We start from the raw sequence: 27700 nt of genomic DNA, 5'->3' as shown, positions 1-27700 counted from the left end.
TTTATTTTACAGGCTTAATCGACCTGGCTTTTATGGTCGGCAATATTTATCAGCTCCACACAAGCCTTCGCTTTTATGGCCTCCTGTGAGCTTTGACCCCCTCAGCATTAAAGCTTCTCCCCCGCCTCTGCGTAAAGACGTCTACAGTGCAGGAAACAAAGCGGTTAGAAAAAAGGCAAAACAGGTGTTTAAGTGGTGCCACTGTGTACTGTTGTGTTCTGTTTCCAGGAGCCAGATTTAATGTGCTGTTGTTAAAAATCTGACATTTGTTCTCACACTTGATGGGATCATCGCTAAAAACAAGGAAATAAACTTTTTTTTTAGATGGTAATAGGGAGGCAGGTCTAAACTTGGTGTTTATAAACAGGGTAAATTATAATCCTGGTCACTTTTTAAAGTAAGGTGTCATTCCAGGTAGAGTGTGTGAGTTTTTCCTGCCCTGCCCTCCCTCTGCCTCACTGCAGTTGTTCATTAACAAAAGGAGACCAGCCTGTACTAAGGTGGACGATTAAAGAACTCGGTCTTTACCAAGAGGAACATAACAGCTGTTATTTCTTTTCTTTTTGGTCTTCAATCTCGATATTCTGAATTTACTGAAAGTTTTGGGGGCCGGATCTTACACAAAACTTCTCTTACCTGGATTCTTGGCATCGGATCAGGAGAGCGACTTCTTTTTGGTTACTGCAGAGATGTGCTGACTTCTGTTTTTGAACTTTTGTCATCAGTGGGGAAGATATGTCGTGCTTCCAGCATCCTGTTTACCTGAGCAGAGGTCTCTATTTTTGACATCTATACTAGAGCCAAAAATTCAGAGGCAAAAATGAAAGTCTCAGTGATCAGGATGTCCAGTTTACTTTACCTGGGCGTACTTACGCTCGCCATGGTCGCCAGTGACATGATTGATGACTGTTTGAATTCAAACCGTTCTTACTACATGAATATTGTACTGCTGGAGGACAACACTTATGAATGGAGCATGCCACTTGTGAAGGCGGCCGTGGAACAAGCTATTCTAGCTGACAAGCAGGAGAACGATAAGTATGGTATGGACAGATAGATACCCAACAGAAAAAACACACAAAACAAAACACATCAGGCTCGAAGAACAACAAGAAGGGTATCAATATATACAGCAGTATCTTAAAAGTCTCTCTGCGAATGCATTAACCTACACAAAACATACTTTACTGTCAACTTTCACACTTAGCTTAAAAATTAAAAATTAAAAAACTGGACTGCTTGGTTTTTGTTTGCCTAGTCTAAAAGTATGACATTTATGTATGACTATTATCTTATTTTCACATGAAATTGTATTTATCATAGGTTAAAAAGATATAACATATAAATACATTTTTCTCAAGCTGCCTGCAGATAGATATAAAAGATACCTCTTTCTAGGTCCTTTTACTGTGTGTACAAGGCGAGGCTAAAATAGTCGGGTCCCGCAAGGAAACCATTAAAGTAGCTTTTAAAAGTGTTCTGTGTATTTGAATCATTCTTCCAGGAATCTGTCTCACTGATGTTTGACCAGTGTTTTACTGCTTGTGCGTGTTTACCACGAAAAAGTTAAATACATCATTAACTTGTGGTTTATGTACCAAATCATATGTCACTTTCGCTGTTGTTAAATAGTTCAAGGTTGCTCGTTTTATTACTAAAAGGACTGATGCAAGATTTCTGCAGTCAATGCCAACAGAAGGACAAAAGATGACTCACGGTTCTCAGGAATGTTTAATAGCTACCCGTAACACCATTCGACTCTGATCCTGTACTCCGTCACACACAACCTTGGCTGTGCTGTTAACAGCGGAGCCAGAGCTGCTCTGGTGGACAAAAGCATTTGTTATGATGCTATTTTAAGTAATTTTTAGCATTTTATTCTGTAGGGGAAAAACATATTGACAGATATGATACAAATGAAACAAATTTAGAGATTTAAATATGTTATGTTTAGATATGTTATTTAAACATATCTGCTGTATCTGTTATTAAGGGACCCTTTAAAAAAAAAAAAATGTTACTGTTCTTCCTGCTTCTGATGCAAATTCAACCATTAGACCTATTTTTGCCAGTGTCAGACTAATCTAATCTCATTGTTTTCCGACATTCATAACTCTTATCAATTTGTTTTCCATGACTCAAGGTTTAGACTTCACTTTGACTGCTAACTTCAATGGGTTCAACACCAACTTGTACAAGCGGCAGGGCTGCGGGAGCAGCACGTGCGAGGGGTTGACAATACTCAAGAAACTAAACGTAAGTGTGGTTACTTGCTTAAACATAGTGGGCACAATCAGACATAACACTTTCTGATGTGATTTTCTTGTTCCTAAAGCCCCTGAGTTTTTTTAAAGCCTTTGTTTTAGATCTTGTAAATAGGTCTGAGGGGTTTTTGCAGTTCTGCAACTACTGATGGTTTGAGGTTGTTATGCTTAAATTGGCTTGTAACTGGCATCATTACACACAGCAGGACAGTTCTAGTTGTAAACATGAACTTAACATCGTGAATGGACATTTTCATTTCTTGGGGATGCATGAAAATATTATTTCTAAAACATCATCAGTAGAAAACAAAGAAATCAGTGATGACCTCAGCTCTCTGTAGACTTTTTCCATAAATGTCACCACTGTTATTCGTCATAATTCAAATAATAATAATAGTAATATTTATATTTGATTTGTAAAATAACCTTTCCTCATATATGAACAAAAGTAATGGGACATCTACATGTTACATCTAGAGAAGGTGCCATGAAGCTCCCGGTGGACAGTTTTTATGCTGATGTTAATGCCAGAAGGGATTGGGAACTCTTTTGCTCCCTAAATGCTTCCACTTTGCAATAAAAACACTTACATCTGATCATAGAGGATCTAGGAGGGAAGAAATTTATGAACTGACTTCTTGCAATGATGGCATCCTATTACAGTGGCACGTCTGAATTCAGCGAGCTCTTTAGAACAACCCACTCTTTCATCAGTGATTGTAAAGGCAGACAGAATGACCCAATACTTTTGCCCATTTTATGTACCAAAAAGTCATACAGTATAGACCTCAGGTAAACAACAGTCAGTATATAAGGTCTGCAGCTTGGAGATATTATCTGACAAGTGTCCAGTGTCAGACGAGCAGAGATTTGAGAGGAAGGGGGCAGAAGTGAAAGAGATCAGAGAAATACTGAAATATTTTTCTGAGTGGTGTTGGGGGCAGGATGACTTGATGACTTGTGCTTGATGCCACAGACTCATTGATTATGTGAAGATGATACTGCCATCACTTGCAAGAGATTAAACTATGAGCTTTGTTTGGTTTAGATTGGAAGGTAACTGTGTGCATCGGTCACAGAGGCAGCTGAGCTAAAGAGGAAGTTTACCAGAGGGTTTGGTGATATAGAAGTTATGATACTTATAAATTAGTGGAATGTCAAGATACAAGTATCACCACAAACACCAGGCTAAATAGAAGCACAGTGCAATGTAGACAAAGCATGCCACATAGTGAACTCAGTCAGTGCAGCTGACATTAGGCCAAACAGCTGATACTGCTTCCTCCAGCACAGTCAAGAGCAACAGATTTGTCCAATTTTACTGGGGACTAATGAAATGGATTTGGGGAAATATTGCAAAATTACAGAGCTAGGAGGAATTGAAGCAAAAAGACTAAATGCAAGTACTAGACTGTGAAGTAACTGCTCTGAAGTTAATTTTCCTTAATGCAGTTGTAACTTTCTTCAGGCTAATGGTGAAGTTGGATGTGTCATGCTGGGGCCTTCCTGCACATATGCCACCTATCAGTTAGTAGAGTAAGTATGGATCTTTTTCTTTTACTTTCAGGAGATTTTTTAATTCATGAGTTTTTAATTTTTGCCCGTTTGTTTTTCTCCAGTGAAAACATTGGTCTGCGTTTAACCATTCCCATCATCTCTGCTGGAAGTTTTGGCCTCTCTTGTGACTACAAGCCTAAACTAACCCGAATTCTGCCTCCAGCACGAAAGATCTGTGACTTTTTCCTTCACTTTCTGAATGAAACTCTGCCATTCAAGGAGCCGTGGAGCCGATTCTACGTCTATAAGAAAACCAACAATGCATCTGAGGACTGCTTCTGGTGAGCCAAACTCAAGTGATTATGGATAAGATCTGTTGTTTCATTTGTACTCCAGCATAAACCAGCTTTTTGATTTGTTTCATTGCTTTGCCACAGGTATATCAACGCACTGACGGCACAAAATAACAAGTTTATGCTGGGCACAAACACAGAGGCAATTCATGGAGAGGAGGGCCTGAAAAAATTGTTCCAGTCTCCGAAAAGACACAGCAACAGTGAATATATATATTTTTGTCTGTTTTTGAGAATTTATAGTTTTTTTAATAAAGCAGAAAATGCCTTGGTCCTCTGGGGATTTCATTGTAAGTTGATTATTTAAGCAGTAGTCAAGACTGAAAGAGCTGAACAACCAGTAGTCTGACTGAAGAAGTGCACAAAGACAGCTGAAGAATTTTCCTTCTTGCTTACTGTAAAACTGATTTATTTCTTTCAGTTTTAATCTTATGTGGGAACACTGATGAGATGATTTCAGTAAAGGAGCTGGTGGGCCAGATTCCCAAAGACTTCCTGTTTATTCTCATAGATGTGTACAAGTAAGCCTGGACATGAATTTATTGTTTCACATATGCACTGCTACCACAATGTTTTTATTAAGTGGGAATCAAGAAATCTTAATACTAAGAAACTATTTTCCTTCATTCAGCCCTGATTATTATTTAAACACCACATCTTCTGCGGGTATGGAAAGTGTCTTAGTGGTCACTCTGCCGCAGAGAAACTACACCTCTGGCTCTTCATTCAATGAAACGGTGAGTCGCACCTCAAGTTTAGAAAGAAGACCACATGAAGTAACTGCTCGGTCTTTTATCGTCCATTCTTTCGTGCAGATAAATGATTATGTGGCTGGATATCATGATGGGACTCTGCTGTTTGGTAACGCACTCAGAGAGAGGATGCTCAGCATGCAAAAATACAACGGGACCGACAATGGCTCTCTGGGTGACAACCCATTTGGAAACATCTCATTTTATGGTGCGTATGACCAGAGATAACACAGCTGGAGGCAGAATGCCGGAGGACTGTGATAAGCAGTATCCGGGAGGACACCATGCCTATTCAAGTAGCTGAAATAAGAAGGATGAGTTAAACATTCTTTTATTTTATGCCCACAAGATTGATGTTGCTTAGATCAACGTTTGACTGCAGCTGAGGAACAAAGATGGCTTTCACATTAAAACACAACCGCCGTCTCTTTTTTAAATTCTGCTGCTCTGTGTTGAGGTTTTGGATGCTATCATACAACAAAACCAATCATACCTGAAGATGACTTCAGATGACTTTGAAAGGATAAAGAGATTTTCATTGCTTGTTTTTTCTTCAAGTTAATATTTACTGCAGTTCAGCTCACTGTAATGTGGAGATTGTCCTCCAAGATACAGAGTATGAGATCAAAGTGAGTATTTACAGCCCTTGATCTTTTGTTTTATGGTAACTTTTATTGTTTTCTGGCTAACTCTTATCCTGCCCTCTTACTTGTACCCAAGTAAAAGGGTCAGTCGGTCTTCTGGATTTTTCTTTATGGTTAAAAGGTACAGGTATGAAAACGATTCCATTGTGATTTATTTTTCTGTACCGACTACAGCAATAATGGGATGCCACAGACTGTATATAAAAGATGGATGAGTCACCATAAGGTCACCTGCTTCTGGGCTCAGTTTTATGAAGCCTGCATGTCAGGGGTTTTGGAAAATGGCTTCTTTTTTTGTAGCCAGAAGTGATTGTCACCTCTTGATTTCTACATGGAGGTTTGATTTGTTCTACGCTTGTATGAAAATACACATGCTTTCTGTCATTACTGCAGTCACAAATAAACAGCTTTTCAATTGTTTAATTCACATAACTGTTGTTTGTTATATATAACGTTAGGAATCTATCAGGGCAGGACAGTGGCACGGTGGTGAGCACTGTTCCCTCACAGCAAGAAGGTCCTGAGTTCATTTCAACCATCAGGGCGGGGTCTTTCTGTTTGCGTGGGTTCTCTACGGGCACTCCGGCTTCCGCCCACAGTCCAAAGACATGTAGTCATGTGAGGGGTTAGGTTAATTGGTAACTCTAAACTGCCCATAGGTGTGAATGGTTGTCTGTCTCTATGCGTTATGAGTTATGTGTATCCTGCCTCTACCAATCAATTTTATTTACAGCAGTCACATGTTTTATTGTGAAAGGTAGGGCCAGGAAGAATCCCTCTTTGAACATTCATAGAACAATTTAAGTTTCACGTGTATTATTTTATGCATGTATACAATAAATCAAGTTTCCACTTATGAAAGTGTTACCGTCGTCAGCAGTCAAAGCAGCCACATCCTGAACTTTACGTTTTAACAAAATACAAATGGATGAGTAGTTTTTGGGCTTTTAAACATGGGAGTCTATAAGGATTGAGTCACTTTAGGAGACAACCTCCAGTGGCCACTCCAGGAGCAGCAGTTCTTGCCACCCTAATCATTACTTTAATTTTTCGAGTAGTGCTTTTTGTAATTTGTGTGTGATTTATCTGTTAATCCGTTCAGCTGGCAATAATTTCGATTGGAGTATATAGAATCTCTATGTTTTGTAGTTATTGTGTAAAAAAGAAAAAACAAAGCTTCAAAAGATCAACTTTGACTTTCAGAAATGCAGATTTCTCATGTTGTATAGCTGCAATTACCTAACAGTTAATAAAGGATATAAACAGAATTTATTGATAATGAAATAATTATTTGCAGTTTTTCATGTCAAATTTTTAGGTAACATTGAGTCAAAGCATTTTTTTTAAATGAAACTTTTTGGAAAAGCATAATGCAAAAATGTTTTATTGTCTTGTTTATATGATTGTGTGTGCAAGCAGGTATGGGAGGACACTATGTGCTTGATGAATATGGGGACAGAGATGTTAACTTCTCAATCATTTACACATCAGCTAACACTGCCAAGGTGAAACCTTTGTTTATTAATCAGTTAACACTGCTGCATTAAAAGTGAATAGCTGTTTTTTTTCCTTACATTTTTCCTCTCTCTCTTCCTCTGTAGTATAAAACTCTGCTATTGTTTGATACATCACTAAATAAAACCATCAATTACACCCAAAACCCCACTCTGCCGTGGGCAGGAAACAAGCTGCCTCCTGACGAGCCAAAGATGCCGGATGGTAAAACACACATGAACTTTTTGCAGAATAATTTACAGAATGATTTAATGCTTTATTCAAGGCAAAGCTCTGAATCTTCTACTCTATTCATGCATGTCTGCTTTCAGAGTTTGACATGCAGGAAATCATTGTGATTGTTCTGAGTCTCAGCGTTGTGGTGGTGACGGGAGTCGCTCTTATCTTCTACAGGTAAACTGCAGATTCATTTCCCAGTTGTGGTAGAAGAGCTGCATGTCACATTTTAGCACAAGTGCATCACTAGAGCTGAGCTGAAAAAATGAGGCAGTATTTGCCTTATTTAGGTAAAGGAGGACAGGGTAACAGCTCTGTGGCAAATACTGCCTTGTGTTTTTCAACCTGGCGCAACAACATCTTATTATGCAGTAAACATATACGATCATTTACTGCATGCTTTTTAAAAATATTTCTTTACTGACAGGCAGAACAGGAAAGAACGCTGTCTACAGAAGAAATGGTCTCACATCGAACCTCACCTGATTGGCCCTCTGGATGAGAAGGAAGTGTCTCTGAAGGTAAATGCTCTCATCAGCAAACTTTAACTCCAGATTTTATTCCCTGACTGCTGAAAAAATGCAGCTCTATGACACAGTAAGGCTTTTTTTTTGATACGCATTAAACAAGATAAATAAGATATGACTACATGAAAATGTCAGAGTATGTGCTAAATTGTTAAAGTTCAATAAAAAGTGAAACTGATGTCCAAGAGTCACACAATCCCAGGTGATAACAGATGATCTTAATGCCTCTGCAAGCTGCTTTGCAGCCCATGTTGAACATGATACACCTAGAAGGAAGGTGAATGTTAAGTCATGGATGCCTGCTCTGTTTTGGACCTGTTTGCTCAGTGATTCTTGTGTTAGAACAGGGCCATACATCTGCAGCTATCTTATTGAAAATAAAACCTGTCCTAAAATGTATGTAAAAAGCTTTCAGATCTATGGCAGTTCAAGATAAGAATGTATGTGTGTGTTTATGAAACAGATTGATGAAGATAAGAGGAAGGACAGTATATACTTCAGGCAGCGAGGCCGCTACGACAAGAAGGTATCAGCAATCCAAAAAATTGATATCTGATTTTAAAAAGATTCAAAGGGAAATGATCATGTCGGTCCTTTTCTCTGTGTTCTCCAGCCTGTAATCATGAAAGAGCTGAAAACCACAGAGGGAGACTTCACCGAGGACCAGAGGATTGAGCTCAACACTGTAAGATAACTCTGCGTTTTATCTTAGAGGTTAATAAAAGTACATAAAAAATAATTAACTCTCCCTGCCACTGTCTTCATGTTCCAGCTGCTGCGCATTGACTACTACAATCTGACCAAATTTTATGGCACAGTGAAGTTTGAATATGGTGTGTACGGTGTGTTTGAGCTGTGTCAGAGGGGCTCCCTCAGGGTAAGAGCAGAGCAACGTTCACACACTGTTTCTACCTTCATATCAGGTCCTGCTGCTGGGATTTCTGTTTGTAAATCAGTTTATCTTATTGTTTAGATTGTTTTCTAATCTGTATAACAATAAAAAAAACAAACACCCATGAGCACAGAAATGCACTCACCAGCCACTTCATTAGTTACACCTGCTGTTCCCAACGGTGCTCGACTGGATTGAGATTTGGTGATGTGGAGGCCGTTTGATTACAAAGTTCAAAGAACTAATTTGAGATGATTTGAGCTTTGTGTCTGCTTTTTGTCACACTGCATGCAGAAAAACACAATTTTTGACTCTATGCTGATTTGACTTTTCAGTGCTCACATAGTTCACAGTGACTTTGATGTTCACTTGTTGATAAGTTATGGACACTCAGTGTTTAAAGAACACTTACAGTGTGTATGAATGCATATGATTCAGACTCTCTCACACACAGACTTGTTTCAGTTTCCAAAAATGCTAAAACCTGAATTTGCTCATGTTTTTCCCCCCAGTACATTCTCAGTGACAGGATCTCTTACCCAGATGAAACATTCATGGATATGGAGTTTAAAATATCAGTCATGTATGACATAGCAAAGGTATTGTTTCTTTAAGTTGCCTTTCTGAGTATGTGATTTATTAAATGCTTTCTTTTATTTTTATTTTGCCTGTTTTCTTTTGGGTAACTGGTTTGTTTTTAAATACCACATTTAAAGCACCTCCAGCACATATTTTGTTTCAACAACATATAATTTCAGGATTTTCTTAAGAGAAAAAACAACCAGAACACATGATAAAAAATTGTTGAAATAGCAAATAATAACCACTGCTCTGCTGTATATATTCGATAGGGCATGTCATATCTCCACTCAAGCAATATTGCAGTCCACGGCCGCCTCAAGTCCTCCAACTGTGTTGTCGACAACCGTATGGTGGTCAAGATCACTGACTTTGGCTGCAACACCATGCTAAATACAGGAAAAGGTAAGCTTTAAAAAAATGTTATCAGTGTGGCTGAGTATTGATCTAAGCTCTGAGATCATCGTTTTCTCCTAAAAGCTCCTGCTGAGTTAGAATCCTGCTCTGTTCTGAGTGTTTGTGTGAGAGTTTTGAGTGTTTGAAGCTTTTGGAGTGTATTTCTTGATTTTAATTTAATCATATCATTTCTTGACTTAGAGAGTTTAACTGGGTTAATTGTGTTTTATATGCTTGGGTTGTATCATCCTTCTCTAATGAGGGTTGCCAGCATGGGTTAGACTGACGGCTCTCTAATGGTCATTGTTGCCTTGCTCTTGCTTTACCTGTTGGTTGAGCTTGGGATGACATGTCTGTGGTCAGGTGAGCACAGTGATGTGGTGGTTAGCACCGTCACATCACAGCATCAGCCAACCTCCCCGTTGGCTGTGGCCATTCTGTGCAGGGTTTGCCTCTTCTCCCTCTGATTGCATGGGTTTGCTCCTGGTATTCTGACTTCCTTGAATAATAATCCTCCCCTCATAAACTGTCCAGGATTTATGTTAATCAAATATAAACATTAGCTTAACTAAAGCAACGATATGACTGGTTTGGCCTCCGACATTACCTTACGGCGACTGCAATGCATGACTAAATCATGCATTGCAGTCACTAAATCACTAAATCAGCTTTTCTTGTTAGTTTTTCTCTGACTTCTGAAGTCAGTGTGAGGAAAAAAGACTGGGAAGGAAAAACAAATTAGTTTTCTGGCAGCAAACTGGCACAAAACACACAACAATTATAAAAGGTATAAACTAGGAAAAAAAAACAGCTTTTAATTCAGAGAGTTATTTTAAAGTACTCTCAGGAGTTAAATAAGCTACTAATGAAATCAGAACACAGAATTTTTAACTGAAGAACAACGTGACACTATTGTATTGCTGTAGAACCTCTACAGTAGCTGTAGACACAAAAAAAAAAAATGCAAAATTTCTTTGGGTAAGACTCCATCCTGTTTTGGAGGGGGCAGGGTCTGATCGACTTTCGGAGCCACATAGCAGAATTTTGCTATTTGGCTGCGACACATAGCAGCAGCATCTCTATCATAAACAGCAATCACCTTGGTTTTAAATGGCGTCCATGTTACTTCACAGAGTAGCATAGATGCTATTTTAAAGTTCTCCTTGACCAGCCAGACATAGACTTTTTTTCACCAGTGGATTCTCCACACTTGGACAATTGTTTTAAAAAACAAAAGAGATTGCTTTCATTTGTAAGGGTTGTAACAGTAACACTGCCGAGGAGCTTCTACTCCATGACCCAGGACCTTGTAACAGCAGTGGCGGGTCTGAGGTCTGCAGGGAAGCAGAAAATGCAGCCAGGCTGGCTCAGGAAACTGGGGTGAGGTCTCAGTAACTTCTGTAGAGGCTGCTGGATAAAGTCAGGATTGTTTGGCCTGTTAGATGTAATCAGGACTCATTCTGCAGGTAAACAGTTAATCTCTTTGCCTGACTTTCCATCATTGCTGAAGGATCACTATTATTATCTTTTCAAACACATCAACTATGAATAGTCAGAGGTGTTGCTTTGTCTACTGTACCTGTAATAGGCTTCAGGGGCAGCTGGAGATCCCTGTACAAAGCTCCCATAGAGACACACAGTAAGGATCTCCAATAGAGAGTCACTATCTGTTTCTGTCAGGCTGAGGAAATATTGCACCGCCTGTGGCTTGGCTGTCAAAGACTAGCTAACCTTTTTCTTTGCTCCAGCAGCAGCTCACTGGGTTACGTGTAATTTCAGATAAGTCTTCTTATTTTTTGTTCAAAGTACTGCAAGACAGCGGAGGAAGATATGTCTGACGAACATTCTAATAAGCCAGGCTAAGATGAGCACTGGCTACAAGGGGAAGTCAGATGAAGGGGGCTGACTTTGTAAATGCTGAACTTATGTTCAGGGTTAGGGTAGCTGCAGATTTAAACATAGAATTAATATATTTGAAAAATGTGTCTGACATTGAAAGGTGTGATTCTGATTGGTGAAAGTAACTGATGATAAACTGATGTTGCTGGTTTTCTGTCCAATCAGATTTGTGGACCGCCCCGGAGCATCTTCGTAAATTTGGGGTGTCTCCAAAAGGCGATGTCTACAGCTATGCCATCATTGCCCATGAGATTGTTATGAGACAAGCCCCTTTCTACACAGAGTACTGCACTGATGTTAGAGGTAGGCCACCATTATACAGCCATAAACAGCAGAACTGAAAAAATGTATTTCTGTCTTTGTCAGTCGGTTTTCGTTGATTTAAAGACCATTTTACACATACAAGATGCAAAATTCGGCACACTGTGAAACACAGAGGTCACAGAGTAACGTGTGTCCCATACTTATCTTGTTTAACTGACCGCTGTGCAAACCCACAGAGAAGATCTACAGATTGCAGCATCCTATCGGGCACAATGTCTTCAGACCTGACCTGAACTTTGAGGGTGTGTCAGACAGAGAGATTGAGGTAAAAAAAAAAAAGCCTTTCAAACGCAAAGGAGCTGTTACAGCAACACACCCTGATTCTTATAGAGTTTATAAAGTTATATGGATCCATTCAACTAAATGAAGTATATAAAAAACACTTTCCTCTTCTTTTTTTTCTTTGTGTTTTTTTATGCGTGTTTTGTGTGTATCTCTGTGTCTATACAGCTGTACACACTGATAAAGAATTGCTGGGAGGAAGACCCAGAACTGAGGCCAGATTTTAAAAGAATCGAGTTAACGCTTGGAAATATTTTCAGGTAGATTCCCATTGTGTGTTTCTTCGGTGTGGCTTCGATTCATTTTTATAACTTGACACATTCCGAACTAACTGCCAAACACCTCACCTCAAAGACCCAAGTGAGGAGGTTTTCCTCAAAATACGTCTTTCTGTCATATTCTCTTAAATGAAGAGCAGTAAGTAGCAGTAACAGCTGATATGGTGATATAAAACATTTTTGATCTGATGCAGTAACCTCCATAACCAAGCCACAGAGACGTACATGGACAACCTGATCCGTCGTCTGCAGATGTACTCCAGGACTTTGGAGAAGCTCGTGGAGGAGAGAACGGCTTTGTACAAAGCTGAGAGGGACAGAGCGGATCGCCTCAACTTTATGCTTCTTCCTGGGTGGGTTTTTACACTCAGCTGACTCAGAGGCATCTGACACCAGGAACTTTCAAGTCTGCATTCTCCTCCTCATTACAGTGTTTCTGTATATGTTGTGCTGATTATAGTGTTGCACACCACATATGTAAAAATTAGAGATGGACCGATCCGATATTACGTATCTACGGAGCCCCCCAGGGGACATGGGAGAAAAAAAAAATTACGGAGGAAAAAAAAAAAAATTAGGGAGGAAAAAAAAAAAATTAGGGAGGAAAAAAAAAATTAAGACGGACTTTTGCGAGCGCTCGCAAAAGTATTGCGAGATCTCGCAAAAGTTTTAGCCGCATTCTTCGGAGGCCGCCAGCTCGAAGCCGACCGGGAGGTCGAGGCACGATGTGCCGGGAAAGCGGTGTTCCTCCCGGCTGTAGTAGGTCTCGACTTCCCGTTAGCTTCGAGCTAGTGGCCGCCAGCTCGAAGCCGACCGGGAGGTCGAGGCACGATGTGCCGGGAAAGCGGTGTTCCTCCCGGCTGTAGTAGGTCTCGACCTCCCGTTAGCTTCGAGCTAGTGGGTGTCAGATCTCCAAAAACGTCGGAGCTCTTTTGCAAATATGTGATGTCTTGTAAACCGAGCAGGTATCTGACGTTTACACAACTACATTCACGCCTCAAAATATCTTAAAAGTGTATTTTGTGACCCAGAAAGAGTAATATTACAACTAAGTAGCTGCCGCCATTGTTGGAGTTTTGCGAGATCTCGCAATACTTTTGCGAGTGCTCGCAATACTTTTGCGAGATCTCGCAAAAGTCCGTCTTAATTTTTTTTTCTCCCTAATTTTTTTTTTTCCTCCCTAATTTTTTTTTTTTCCTCCCTAATTTTTTTTTCTCCCATGTCCCCTGGGGGGCTCCGTACGTATCGGTATCGGTCCGATACTGACCTAAATTACTGGATCGGATATCTGAGAAAAATAAAAAATGTAATCCGATCCATTAAATATCACGAAAGCAACTCAAAACTTGCAACACGCCGTAACTCACCTCAGAACGTTAGCACGTCGGAGCAGTATGCATCACGTGATAGAGCGGCTGTGGCATGCGGGACCTGTCGGTGGTCTGGATAGCATTTGGAGCTTCGCTAGCAACCCGGCATTTCATCTCCGACAAAGTTATCCCCGAGAGAAGTAAAGCAAGTGTGTAAGTCCATCTCTGAATGTTTGTAAAGCATTCCTGCGTTAAGCTTACCAAACGATATATGGAGCGACTGCCTCTTCTTGCTGCTACTTCAATCATGAAACTGCTTAATGATCAGCTGATCGGCTTTTCTGTCGCGAGTCCGTCTCTCTGGTTTGTTTTTGGCCCACTTTGCACCAGAAAGAGGAAACCAGCGGCTGAACAACAGCAGCACGTTTAAGCTTGATCAGCTGTTGTTAGAATGTATTTATTATTACTTTCTACTCGAGGATCTTTTTCTACGTAGCTGACGCTGGTAACTGTGCAGGGGCGGATCTAGCAAAGTTTAGCCAGGGGGGCCGATAGGGCATGAACAGGGAAAAGGGGGCACAAAGACATACTTTTCTTTCTTATTCTCATTTAAAATGTCTAGCTTTTAATAAATAATTATCCGAATCTTACACCCAAAGTTTTAATTTGATGTAAAATGAATAGAAGTCCATTACTGTATATAGTGACTATTAAGTCTAATATATATACCCTAGTAAGCTATAGTACTTTTTCCTTTGGGAAGGTACCATCTGTGCAGTCTGCAATTTTGTTGAAGAAAGATGTTGAATCTATTTAATATTTCTTGAAAAATAATTGATTTCTGTGCATTTTTTTTTCCACACTGCATCAAATTAAGGTTGATTACGTCGATTAAGCATCATGAGGTGGAGCGTGAGGGGTGGTTCCCTATTTTTTATTTATTTATTTTTGTTGTTGCTGGGAGTTGGAACCCTGTTAGTTAGGTTGCTTAATATTTATGCTAAGTACTCTTTAAAATACCAGAATAGGGAGGATGGTGTAGGTTTAAGTTTATTAGATTGATCAGTATTGCTGAACTATGAAATTTTTTTTTTTGCATATAGGTATAACAGAATAGCTTTAGTGTAGTTGTTTTAAACTTGAGTATGAACTTATACAAAATGCAGCAAGATATTAAAAAAAAAACAGTTTTGTTGATTAAAAAACACTATATCGGATTCATATCGGTATCGGCAGATATCCAAATTTGTGATATCGGTATCAGTATCGGACATAAAAAAGTGGTATCGTGCCATCTCTAGTAAAAATAAGCAGGTTTAGCAGCAGCAGGCAGTGGTTTTGTTTAAAAAAACAAACCCCTCTAAATATCCACCTGTTTAGGGACATAGGTTATGCAGATTTACACTATTTATGAATACTGATATTAATAATGTTATCAAATATAACACATGTATCATAACATATAAACATAATATAATTATAACAAATTTTCAATCATAATCAGTGATTGGTAATTGGAGTATTTTGTAATACAATACCTGGCAAAATCTATAGAATCACCACACTTCATTCTTTTATTTGTTTTTGTAGAAGAAAAAATATTAAGAAGTATTAAAAACACTTAATACTTTGTTGCACAGCATCCAGCTTTTATAATGGTCAGAATTATATCAGGCCTGGGGTTTACTATTGAAAAATCATATTGTCCATCAAACTGCTTCCAACTTTTTGAGGTCAGAAATAAGTTGCTAGGTCAGCTTTGTAGGGAGGAGGCTTGTTGTTGTCCATTTTTTGTTGTTCATTAATTTTTATTTGGATAGAGATACAGACCTTTTCCTTTGATTGCCTTTCAGCAAGAAAAGATTTAGCATTCGTTGCGCTGTAACAAGATGGATTATCATCCTCAAAGTGACTTTGCCATCACAAATCTAATCATGAATTTGATTGTACACTTGTGTATTTACTGTTGAAGTAATGACCGCCGTCTCTTCTGGGCATTCTATCTGACTATGCAGCCTTATAACTGCATAGTCATGACCAGTGTTGGTCAAGTTACTTGAAAAAAGTAATCAGTAACTAATTACTGATTACTTCCCCAAAAAAGTAATCCCGTGACTTTACTGATTACTTATTTTCAAAAGTAATTAATTACTTAGTTACTTTTTAAAAACACGATTTACAACCTGAATAGGTGATAAAGCGATAGATCTTTCAGCCCAATTCTACTTTTTCTACATAATCCATCATACAAAATGTAATCAAATGGAAAAGTCTCTTTTTAAAACTTGTTTTATTAGTTTTAATCTTTTAACTTTATGCATCAAGCAAAAATTAAATTATATGCGACATTCTCTGACTTGAAGAAATTTGTTTAACATTTAAACCTATTTTCTGCACATTCCAGCACATAAAATAAAATATTTTTTGTGTTTACACTCAGTCTTTCAAATAGATGCAAGTAAAACACAGCTGAAAATAAATAAAATCAAAGACTAGCGGTCCTGTTGCTCTATTTTCACCTGTAAAGCAGGAGTGGGGTGGTTTGCCCTGGTGCAGGTGTGCCGCAGCGGTCAGTGGAAGAATCCGCGAGTTTCTCTGTCAATTTCCCATTACGTCATTGCGCACTCGGTGCTTGTTTAAGTAATCAGATTACCCATCTCTGGTCATGACTGAGCGCAGAATTTACACTCCAGCATTTACTGCGTGTAGAGGCTGAAAACCCCCATCATGCTGTATTTGGATGTTTACATGTTGTAGTCATGTAACATTAATATATCTGACAGTAATCACATTTTCCACTCTCTCTGCGTCTCCATAGCCCAGTGGTGCGTTCCCTGAAGGAAACGGGGAGTGTGGAGCCAGAGCTGTTTGAGGAGGTCACCATCTATTTCAGTGATATTGTGGGATTCACCACCCTCTGCTACTACAGCACCCCCATGGAGGTGGTCGATATGCTCAACGAAATCTACAAGAACTTTGACAGCATTCTTGATCACCATGATGTCTACAAGGTAGCTTAGCAGGATAACAGAAATCCAGGCCTCTACTATCAAGGAGGTCACAATTTCTTTAAGCATTAATCTATCATCTCTAAGAAAGTGCTTAGGGTTAGACATAAATATTTTCTTTTTGAATAAAGACAAAGATTTTATAGATAAGTTACATTTCCATTGTCTCGTAGGTTGAAACAATAGGAGATGCTTACATGGTTGCATCCGGTTTGCCCAAACGTAACGGCAACAGGCATGCATTGGACATTGCCCACATGGCCCTGGACATCCTATCATTTGTGGGGACGTTTGAGCTGGAGCACCTGCCTGGGATTCCTCTATGGATCCGTATTGGTGTACATTCAGGTACCAGAGATTCACAATGATTTTACTATGGTCTCATCCGAATTTTGCAAAAGTTGGGATGCTGTGTAAAATCTAAATAAAGACAGAGTTCAATGATCTACAAACTTCATAAAGCCACAAATGATGTTCACAACAGAGAATAAAAAATACATCAAATGTTTAAATTGAATAAATGTAACATTTTATGAAAACTCCTGGCAACTGCTTGTTAACAGCAGCAACAAAAAGCTGGAAAAAAGAGGAGAAAATATAGAATTTCTTACCAGTAAAGATTGGCAGAGGTTCACAGATCTGCAAAGATTTTATGTCTCAAAATTATGGAACAATTTTATAATAATGGTCCTCAAAGTGAAATTGTGAAGACTTCGACAAACTGATCATCTCTACACTAGATAATATGATCACAGATTGAGATATCTGCAGTAATCTCGCCGTGCAAGGGCCAAGACTGAAAATCAATACAAAGATACTTGTGATCTTCGGACTCTCAGGCAGCGCTGCACTAAACACAGACATGATTCTGTCACTGCATGGGCTCAGCAACACTTCCAAAAATATTGTCTGTGAGCACAGCCGACCGTGCCATCTACAAATACAAACTCTATCATGTAAAAAGGAAGCCAAACGTCAACATGATGCAGGAACACTTCTGTCTATGCTAAGCCAAAACTCATTTAAAATGGACTGAGACAAAGTGAAAAAGTATTTTGTAGTCAGATGAATCCAAACATTCTTTCTTTTTTTTTCTTTTTTTTTGCAAACATGGATGTGCCACATCCTCCAGATTAAAGAGGTATAGGTATCGTCCAGCTGTTCAGCAGCAAGCACTCAGTTCATAATTGTCTATCTCTGATGTATGGGGGTGCATTAGTGGAAATATCAGTTTGCACATCCCAGAAGTCCAGCATAATTTCACGTTTGTTTATGTTCTCCTAAAAATTCTATAAACCATTAAGTTTAGACCTCTCTGTGTGTAGCCCTCAAACTCGGTTTTCCTTTGTCTGTCATGGAGCTGCTGACATCTAGTGGCCAAATAATATACGTGTAGGTTAATGTTAATTATATGCTAATAAAAAACTAAATACATTTTTTTTAAAGGAAGCATAAATTGAATCTTGTTATGTAATTGTGTCCAGGACCATGTGCAGCAGGAGTGGTGGGGAAGAAGATGCCTCGCTACTGTCTCTTTGGAGATACGGTTAACACGGCTTCACGGATGGAGTCCACAGGCCTGCGTAAGACAACCACACACATTTTACACACTCACAACACTGGCAGCTTAGGCGCTTAGCTTGAATTGGCACAAAGGGAGGGCAGATGCAAGCACAGAGTCCGATGGCTGCTTTTCACATCATCTTTCCAGCTCTGAGAATTCATGTCAGCCAGTCTACCATCAACATCCTGCAGAGGACGGACTGCAAGTTTGAGTATGAAAAACGAGGAGAGACGTATCTGAAGGTGAGCTGGGTGGTGTTGGGCTTTTTAACTTACTTATTTACTTTAAATGCCATACCACACAAACTGAGGTCACGAGTGTGTGTGAGTGTTTGTGTTTGTCTGCACTTCACCCACAGGGTAAAGGAAAAATGATGACATACTGGTTAACAGGCGTGACCGGGGGAAGTTACAACCTGCCGACGCCACCGAGCGCGTGAGTAAAGTCCTATCAATAAAGAATTTTTACACAAACTGTTGAAGAACTCTGGTATACCCTGAACACAATACGTAAACAGTATTATGATTTAATAAATAATGTATGTTCTTTATATTATTAGATTACCACCTACTTTAAAGTGCTTCATTTGTTAATTGATAGACTAATTAACTGTAAATTTTTTAAAAAGTTACTACATGAGGATGAATTATGCGGATGTTGGCGTAATACATGCTGCCACTCAGATAACTGCTTTTCCAGCCTTGCTTGTTTTAGCGAGACAATACCAGACTACCCTGTGGACATGTTACAGTAAAAGAGTCAAACTGGTCAGCCTGAAGTTCAGACCTGGCACTCACTGAAAGTATTTTTCATATTATGAAAGAAAAAATATCACAAAGAAGGCTCCAAATTGTTGAAAACATTTTTCATCATTCGTCTGCTTGTAGGTAGTGAAATAGCTAGCTTGTCAGTCAGCTGTCCAATGACTTTTGAGCCTTTGTAATACAATAGTTTTTGTTAAACCCCTTGTTTTAAAGCTGCAAGTCTGCACTTCAGTCACATTTAAAATATTTGATCTGACAAAATTACATAATTGTGGCACAATCCAAAAAACCTATGGATCTAAGGGATGGTTCAAAGCTTGTCCGATGTTATGCACACTGAGTTCATAAAGAGCAGTTTCCCCCTTGTAATGTAGTTTTCTTTTAGACAGATTGAATATTAGATAAAATATATTGTAGGCTAGCATTTGGTTTTCAATTTATATTTTACCGTTCCACATTTTTTTTCAGAATCTGCGTGATACCTAATTTTAGTTTTACATCATTACACAATAATCTAAAACAATGTTACTGTCTCAGGGAGAACTTCCAGTCGCTTCAGAAGGATCTGGCAGAGATGATCGTGTTAAGTCTGGAGAAGCGTGGAGGGGACAGCTTCAAAAAGAGGAAGACCCTGTCCACCAAAATCCGCCGGAGGGAGACCAACAGCAGCGCGCAGAGCGACAGCCTGCCAGAGTACTTCCACCTAGCTGTCACTGAGAACCCGAGCACCTACCTGTGATCATAGAAGAGCTTTCAGCACAAGACGTAGACTTTGTACAAGTTTGTCAAGTTAGATTCAGGACTGCTGGGTTTCTTTGGACAGCTTTGTTCATTCATCGGTTGGAGAGACAACGCCGCAGCAGCACGTCTCTTAATCCCCAACAGCGTAACGCCTTGAGATCAACTCGCCTTGCTGATCCTTTAAAGATGTTAAGTAGTTACTGTTGTGGCACAAAGAGCGGCATATTTATATACAAATGTTTCTCCATAAGCGATCCAGATAACGTGGACGAGGATACCCAGTGCACTCTTCTTTACTTTGAGCCATCCTTCTGTTTATGTCTCAATGTTGCCTGCAGGAAGCTCACTGATTGAGCAACACGTGATAAAGAAAATATATATTTATCGTGTAAATATTTTTCTGCTTCAAAGACAGTGGAACTCTATCCAAACAGTACTCATCAAGACTATTTTGCACTGTAATGATGCTACCTTTCCGTTTTCACAGCATCAGAAATATTTGTGTTGATTTTTAGTTTGTTTTATTAAAACATGTTTGAAATACGACACAAGATTTAAAGCAGTTCCTGTACTTTTCCTGTACAACGGCAAAAACAACAAACTATACAGTCACCTGGTACACTATTTTTTTCACACAAGCAGTGCAGAGGAATAAAAACAGCTGTAGAAAATCGTAATCTTATTTTTAAAAAACCCATAAAAACATGGTAGAAACACAGAAATCTCAGTATACTGAGTACAACGTGCAGTATAAATGCAGTGGATATACGTTTTTAAGAACACAGGTGTGTTTTCATCTCTTTAGAGAATATTACTTCGACCTCACATTTCATGGAGACCCCTCTCAGTACTCATGAAAGCTGTACCCCAACCTGAAGCCAAGTCTTCACTCTAAGGTTTAATGAACTTGCTTTTTGCCCACAAAAGGGAGAGGTGTGGCCACAATGTTAGTGAGCAAACAAATGTGTTTCCCCACAGCCTGCTTAAAGAGTACGACCACACACCCGCAGCCTTACATGGTTTTAGTTGTAACTAAAGCAGTGCCACCCAGCTCTGTGGCAGGAAGTGGGATTCTGTGCTCCGCCATTGTGCTGCATGCAGGCGAGTCTCCGCCCACCTCTGCTCCACCACGCATCATGAGGTCCCTGCAAGCTGTGAAGCCATTCTCCCACTCTGAGCCTGTTTGGCTCCCAGAGTGCACGTGAGAGCAGGGTGATGGGGCCTCTGCCGCTCTCTGAAATATCTCAGCTTGACCGTTTCTTTCTGAGGGCAGAGGGTGCAGTTTGGCAGGTGGCTGCGCTTTCTGAAGAAGTTCCTGTCTTGGCATGCCATCCTCTGTGACACAAACAACAGAAAAACTGTCACTGAACGTTCACGCTGAAAGACTCCTCAGCCATTCACAACATTATACCCCCCCCCCCCTTATTTCCTCAATTGATCAATAAGGTGCTTTTTATATATTAAAGGTAATCGTGTTTTTCTTTAAATTAAAGGTTCATAACATGCTTTAAAATAATTAAACGAATGTCTATCAAAACAGTTAACGAGGTCATGAGATTGATGAGTATATAAATCCTCTGTATGAAAAAGAGGACTTCTGACTGGTTGCCCCTCAAAAACAGAAGGTTTGCACAGAAAGTGGGCGGGACTTCTCACAGGCAGAACTGCGGGCCTGGGATGAATATATTGCCCTTTAAAGGCTGTACCATTAAAAAAATTGCCACAAAATTCTATTTTTTTTAGTTGATTGTTCAGTGAACCTCCTGACAATTTAAATTAAATATTAATTTGCATATATGATTTTTAATTTACATCCTATTTGCTAAATTCCAAATTTTTCATCTCTTAGAGAAAACTTTACTGTGACTTTAAAAAAAAAAAAGCTCAGCACGAGCTGTTATCAAAGTAAAGATTGGGAAAAATGTAGGCGTGCAACTAAAATGTTTGAACTACTGCACTGCAACAAAACGCAGCTAAGCAGTAATGTTTTTACATTCCATATTTCCTGTGGTAAGAGGTGTGAGTCGACAGATTATTCACTGACGCAAAGGATGCCCAAGTGACTTGAGCTTCTCCTCAGCCCTTTCTTTGTTTTTCCTCTTTTTTTAAATTAAGTTAAGGCTGAATAAGAGCTGCATTCCAGGAGATTGAAAAAAATGGCCACAGTCATGTTGGTGTATTTACGAAACACAAAAACTCGTGTGTCTGATTCAGGCCATCATCAGACACAGAGGCCTTTAAAAGCAGCTGCTGTTGGCTGTCAGACTGTCAGTTTTAGTTTCACAGGTTTTGTGTTTTCACAAAGTAAATCTGTAGCATTCAAATGTTCAGCCTCGGGCTATGCAGTGCTGTGAGAAAGTAATTGCACCCCTTTCTGATTTCTTAGTTTTTTTGCATGTTTGTCACAGCTGCGTATTTGGGATTATCAAACGCATTTTAGTATTTGACGAAGAAAACCTGAGTAAATACAAAATGCTGTTATTATAATGGATTCATTTATCAAGGGAAAAAATCTATCCAAACATGCATGGCCCTGTATGAAAAAGTCATTTCCCAGAAACCTAATAACAGGCTGTGCCACCTTTGGCAGCAACAACTGCAATGAAGCGTTTGTGATAACTGCCAATGAGTCTTCCCCATCACTGTGGAGGAATTTTGGCCCACTCTTCTTTGCAGACTTGTTTTAATTCAGACACACTGGAGGGTTTTCAGGCATGAATGCCAAAAGATCTCAATTGGATTTAAGCTCAGACTTTGACTAGGCCACTCTAAAACATTTATTTTAGATTTCTGGAGTCATTCAGAGGGGACTTGCTGGTGTGTTTCAGATCATTGTCCTGCTGCATAACCCAAGTGCACTTGAGCTTCAGGCCATGAGCTGATGGTCGGACATTGTCCTTCAGGATTTACTGCTAGACAGCAGATTCTATGGTTCCATTGATTACAGCAAGTTATCCATGTCCTGAAGCAGCAACAGCCCCAGACTGTCACACTACCAACACCATAATTAACTGTTGTTATGATGTTGTCTTTATGAACTCCTGTGTTCGTTAATGCCAGACATAACAGGACACAAATCTTAAAAAAATAATAATTTTTTGTCTCATCAGTCCACAGAATATTTTCCCAGAGGTTTTTTGGCAAATATGAGACGAGTCCTTTTGTTCTTTTTGGTCAGCAGTGGTTTTCATCTTGGAACTCTTCCATGGATGCCATTTTTTGCCCAGTATCTTTCTTATTGTTGAACCATGAACTTCCCCTAACTAAGGAAAGTGAGGCCTGCAGTTCTTTAGATGCTGTTCTGGGTTATTTTGTGACCTCCTGGATGAGTGATGGATGCGCTCTTGGAGTAATTTTGGTGGGCCAGCCAATCCTGGGAAAGTTCACCACTGCTCCACGTTTTCTCTATTTGTGGATAATGGCTCTCACCGTGGTTCAGTGGAGTTCCAAAGTTTTCAAAATTGCTTTGTTGTGTTGATAGACCTCTCTGCATTGAATCATACTTGTTATTAATCCGTGGCTCTCTTCCACAGCATGTCTTTTATTCTGTCTTCCTTCTCTCTCCCCAATTGGTCATGGCAGATTGTCGCCCCTCCCTGAGTCTGGTTCTGCTGGAGGTTTCTTCCTGTTAAACGGGAGTTTTTCCTTCCTACTGTCACCAAAGTGCTTGCTCATAGGGGGTCATATGATTGTTGGGGTTTTCTCTCCGTCTATTATTGTAGGGTCTACTTTACAATATAAAGCGCCTTGAGGCCACTTTTGTTGTGATTTGGCGCTGGATAAATAAAATTTAATAGAATGTGTAATCAAATAGATATCAATGACTTTGTCTCTCAGAGTTTTTTTAGATGGTGGCATGCTGTGCTGGTTTGAGATCTTTCAGCCTACTTCACTTTGTCATACCGGTTCTATTTAATTTTTTGAGCAAACAATTACTTTTTTCACATATGGTTTGGATAACTTTTTCCCCTTAAGAAGGGAAATAATCATTTCAAAACATCATTTTGTATTTAATAATGTTAAAATTTGTTAGTTGACCTGAAACATATAAATATAACCAAGCAAAAACACACAAAAAATAAGGAAGGGGCCAAATACTTTTTCACAGCCCTGTACAACCTCTGGCACGGAAGAGTCTGTTTATGTGTTTTCAATGTTGTGCGGGGGGTGCCTACGTTTTCTTGCCCAACCAGCGGATGTGTGCTGAAACCAGAATAGATGGTAAGGGAGCGGGACTGACCCTTGGGACAAGTGAGAAGAAGAGAACAGAAACTGTGGAGTTTCTACTGTGCTGAACGTCACAGTTCATCACCTGCCCTTCTGCAGCCCTGTTTCCTCCACCCGACTGTCAGCTCTGCGTGTCAGATCTCCTCTTTTTAAGTAAACCGACTTCTCTCCACAGCTTCAAAAACCATGTTGTCTTGTAAAATATGTATCTTAGGAAAAGACCTCTTATAACTTCTCTAGATCACTAGATGTATTAAAAGCATCTGATGTATATTTTGCCATTTAGTCTAATGAGCGGAATTTAAACAACTATAAAAGCCGCTTTCAGCTTCCTCCTTTTTCACAAGCGGTGGTCACAGTGGGGAGGTCTGCGTGTATGATTTTGGTAGATTTTTACAGCGAATGCCCTTCCTGACACTACCCCAAAGGGATTTGTGTCTCCTCCTGTGATCGAACCAGGGATCTTTCACTTGTTAGGCAAACTTATAAACCGTAACACTCTAAGTGACACAAACCATCAAAAGCTTGTTGTCCTTACCGGAGGTGCTGCTGCGTCTGGTCTGTCGCTTGTATATGATAAACCAAAGAGTCAAAGCCAAGATGGACCCCACCACGACCACGACCACAGAAATCCACAGAGTCGGACTCAGCACCACCATCGAAGTGGGCTTGACAGTGGTGTTTATGGCTTTGAGCTGGTTCACGACAGTCAGGGGCGGCTCTGTGAGGGGGGAGGACAGCCACATGCTGACTACCTCAACAGTTAAACAGTTTGCATTCTGACATGTAAGAAAAGTTTCAGAAAGAAAAAGGATGAACTCAAGTCTGACTCGCTCACTCATTTTATAAGCGGCTGTACAAGAAAAAAGAAGATGATAACGTTGATGTATTAGGTAGTCAGGTAAAATAAAAGTCTACATGATAAAGTTGTAAAGACATGCTGAATCCACAACTGAGACATACTCCAAGACAGAGGCAGAACACTGAGAGATCAAACTTGTGCCCAAGAGGCAGAAAAAAATGATTAGAATTCAGTGAAACTCACCTTTTGGTGGATCAGGGTGAGATCTCATTAGTGACTTGCTGGGCACACACGTGTGGACTAAGTTGTCAAACTTTTTTCCCTCAGGACAAGACTTCTTATCCATTCCTGGTGCTACGTGAGTAACGAAAAGTAAAGTGGACTGTTGCCTTTGTCTAATGCTGTGTTTGTTGCACACACACAAACACACAAAAACACAGAGCAGCGAGCCACAGAGGAGGGCTATGACGGGAGGATTTGTGAAATGAATGCAGAAGGCCCAACAGACGTTTCAGTTCCTCCGTTTAATAGGAAAGAGTGAATCACTACATGTGTCTCCTGGGGACAGCGTGACAGAGAGAGAGAGAGACCACATTTCTATTTCAAAAACAAAGAGTTCCTGACTTTCAAGCTTGCAGGTTTATATTAAACAGACTCTTCACTGCAGACATCTCAACATGACGGCTTTATCAGTCTTTTTTCCCCCCAACCACTGGAAATATTGTTTGCAATGAATGCACAGTGCATGGGGTCAGATTTCAGAACCCTTTGCACAGAGGGGCCAAGAATTATGCAGATATTTGACCTTATATGCTGCTGGTCCTCAAGCCTTGAGCAAAGACACATATCACTGAATAAGACCTCTGTTTTATACTGAGATGCAGTGACATGTAAGAAATAATGCACTATAAGAAAAAAAACAAGAAAAGAACAAAACAAACCGCTAAAATGCTCAAAGCGCATCACCGGGTAAATTTCAGCACCCAGTGATGCGGTTCAGCACACTGGACAGACAGTTAAAGCAAAGAAACCACAGTGAGCTCAGGTAAAGATGCTTTCTGTGACCCCACTGTGATCAGGAAAAAACAAAAACACACAAAAACAGGCACCATCTAAAGGTGGACCCACAACTTTCAAATTCAAATTGCGCTTGCTACGATAGCAATGATGAAAACAGCAGCTCACCCTCTCTGAGGGGAAAACTACGATGGGAGTTCAGTACAACCAGGCTTTCTTTGCGTTAGCTGGTTAACCCCCAAACCTCAGCTGGAGATAACGATTGTCGCGACGATGGTTATCAACTTTCTCTGATAAGTCGGGTTTTCTGCTTCCGGTACACCCCGGATCTGTGTTCGCATAAATAAACAAACAAAAAAAAAAAGGAGCATTTCTCGGATCATGTGACTCTTCTTCCGCAGAAAAAAAGGCGGCTTCTATGAGTGCAACTTACTCACAAATGATGACGATTAAATGTATAAAGAATGTAAAACAAAAATAACAGTTAAATACAATATCTTTGCACACAAGACAAGAGATTAATGCTGCAGAAAATCTGGGATTTTCTAATTTGAAGAGTGCGCATCAGAGCTCTGAAACTGTAATCTGGATACATTTAAACATTAAACGTTTCTGTCCCACAGGACAGGTAAGGACGTGTAAATCTCTTTATTTTGTTGGCAGATCAAAGTGAAATGCATTTTGATTGCTAGTCGGTCTTGGTGACCAACGAATGTAACTGATCAGTTTTCCAATCTGTGTACTAGTAGCTGCAATTCCAACAATGTAAAATAAGACCATCCATCCATTCGCTTCCGCTTATCCTTTTCAGGGTCGCGGGGGCCGCTGGAGCCTATCCCAGCTGTCATATGTATGATGTAAAATAAGACTTTACAGCCAATTACAAGTATGTATAAAATTATAAACATTTTTCTGCTTCATTAAATTGACATAGGTTTACGGGCCAATACCAAAAATCACTTTTTTCGGAGACAGCTACAGAAGAAGACAAGTTTTCGAATTGTCTTGCTTTGTTACTTTTCCATTAAATATTTATGAAAGCCTCGAACTCACATGAACAATCCACTTGATCACTAGATTTGACTTTGGTGACAAAAGATCAAAGGCTTAAGAACTCTAATGCTAAATCTGGTGATAAGTGACTGATGGAGGCTTAGAGCCACATTCATTTAGAGAAGTTCACCGCAGAGCTCGATGAGATTCCAATCCTAATGTCCTGGTTTGATCTCTTTTTGTGGGGATCTGATTTAAAGCCTAAACTTGAGCTCACTTAATTTGATGTAGATTTAATAGAACTGAGTTTAGATTGTGAAGAAAACTAACTGAAATCTGAGTAAAGTTTAAACTTAATCACTCAAACATATGTTTTAAAATCTCACACATCAAATGACCCTGCACCAGAAAAAAATCTAAACCCGAGTAGCTGAAAGTCCAGACTGTGAGAATTTAAGTGTAAAACAAAAATGGAATAAAAGGCATATCGTAGACATGCAAAGAAAGAAACACAAAAATACAAAAAGAGGTTTTTAATTTTGCACAGCACAATAAAAAAAGCAGCAAACAAAAATCAGATCATAAGAGATGATCAGCTCCTGAGTCCTGAGGCATTGCACTGATTGTTTCCTCTACTCCTGCAGCAATAGTGTTTGTATATATGAAGACATTCAAGCATCAAAAATAAAGATTTTACTTTAAGGTGGCACATCTGCTGATTTTGTGATTTGGTATTTTATTATATCATAAAGCTACTGTGAGCATCAAAGGCACCAATGGCTGCACACAGGACACCCTGGGAAAAAAAACGTGTTTAGAAATAGATCAGAAATCTGTGTTTACCAGTGCTGAATGA

General features: G+C 39.6%; 2 protein-coding genes across 3 annotated transcripts; one reads left to right on the top strand and one right to left on the bottom strand.

Moving 5' to 3' along the window:
- Positions 1-494: 494 nt before the first annotated feature.
- On the top strand, positions 495-20358 carry gucy2ca (guanylate cyclase 2Ca). The gene is made up of 27 exons (XM_085453608.1): positions 495-1043; positions 2144-2256; positions 3733-3800; positions 3884-4102; positions 4199-4317; positions 4536-4635; positions 4746-4851; positions 4930-5074; positions 6930-7015; positions 7112-7229; positions 7337-7418; positions 7669-7762; positions 8232-8294; positions 8382-8453; positions 8541-8645; positions 9173-9259; positions 9512-9644; positions 11700-11837; positions 12035-12123; positions 12309-12400; positions 12613-12771; positions 16547-16739; positions 16910-17084; positions 18221-18319; positions 18448-18542; positions 18659-18735; positions 19602-20358. Exons 1-27 carry the CDS (start codon positions 821-823, stop codon positions 19801-19803), a joined length of 3252 nt encoding a protein of 1083 aa, XP_085309734.1. The 5' UTR covers positions 495-820; the 3' UTR covers positions 19804-20358.
- Positions 20336-27695, bottom strand: LOC146710934 (uncharacterized). 2 transcript variants are annotated; one of them, XM_085453612.1, is made up of 3 exons: positions 25078-27695; positions 24571-24753; positions 20337-21140 (listed from the first exon to the last, which is right to left on the bottom strand). In XM_085453612.1, exons 1-3 carry the CDS (start codon positions 25178-25180, stop codon positions 20818-20820), a joined length of 609 nt encoding a protein of 202 aa, XP_085309738.1. In that variant the 5' UTR covers positions 25181-27695; the 3' UTR covers positions 20337-20817. The 2 variants fall into 2 exon arrangements, with proteins under 2 accessions (XP_085309737.1, XP_085309738.1); XM_085453611.1 differs by lacking the exon at positions 25078-27695 and having other exon boundaries at positions 20336-21140; positions 24571-25047.
- Positions 27696-27700: the final 5 nt, after the last annotated feature.

The sequence above is a fragment of the Copadichromis virginalis genome, linkage group LG4 (genome assembly GCF_057382275.1).
Source record: "Copadichromis virginalis isolate Kocher_CV1m ecotype Utaka linkage group LG4, C_Virginalis_male_GT1.1, whole genome shotgun sequence".
NCBI lineage: Eukaryota > Metazoa > Chordata > Actinopteri > Cichliformes > Cichlidae > Copadichromis > Copadichromis virginalis.
This window is presented reverse-complemented; position numbering and strand designations above follow the sequence as displayed.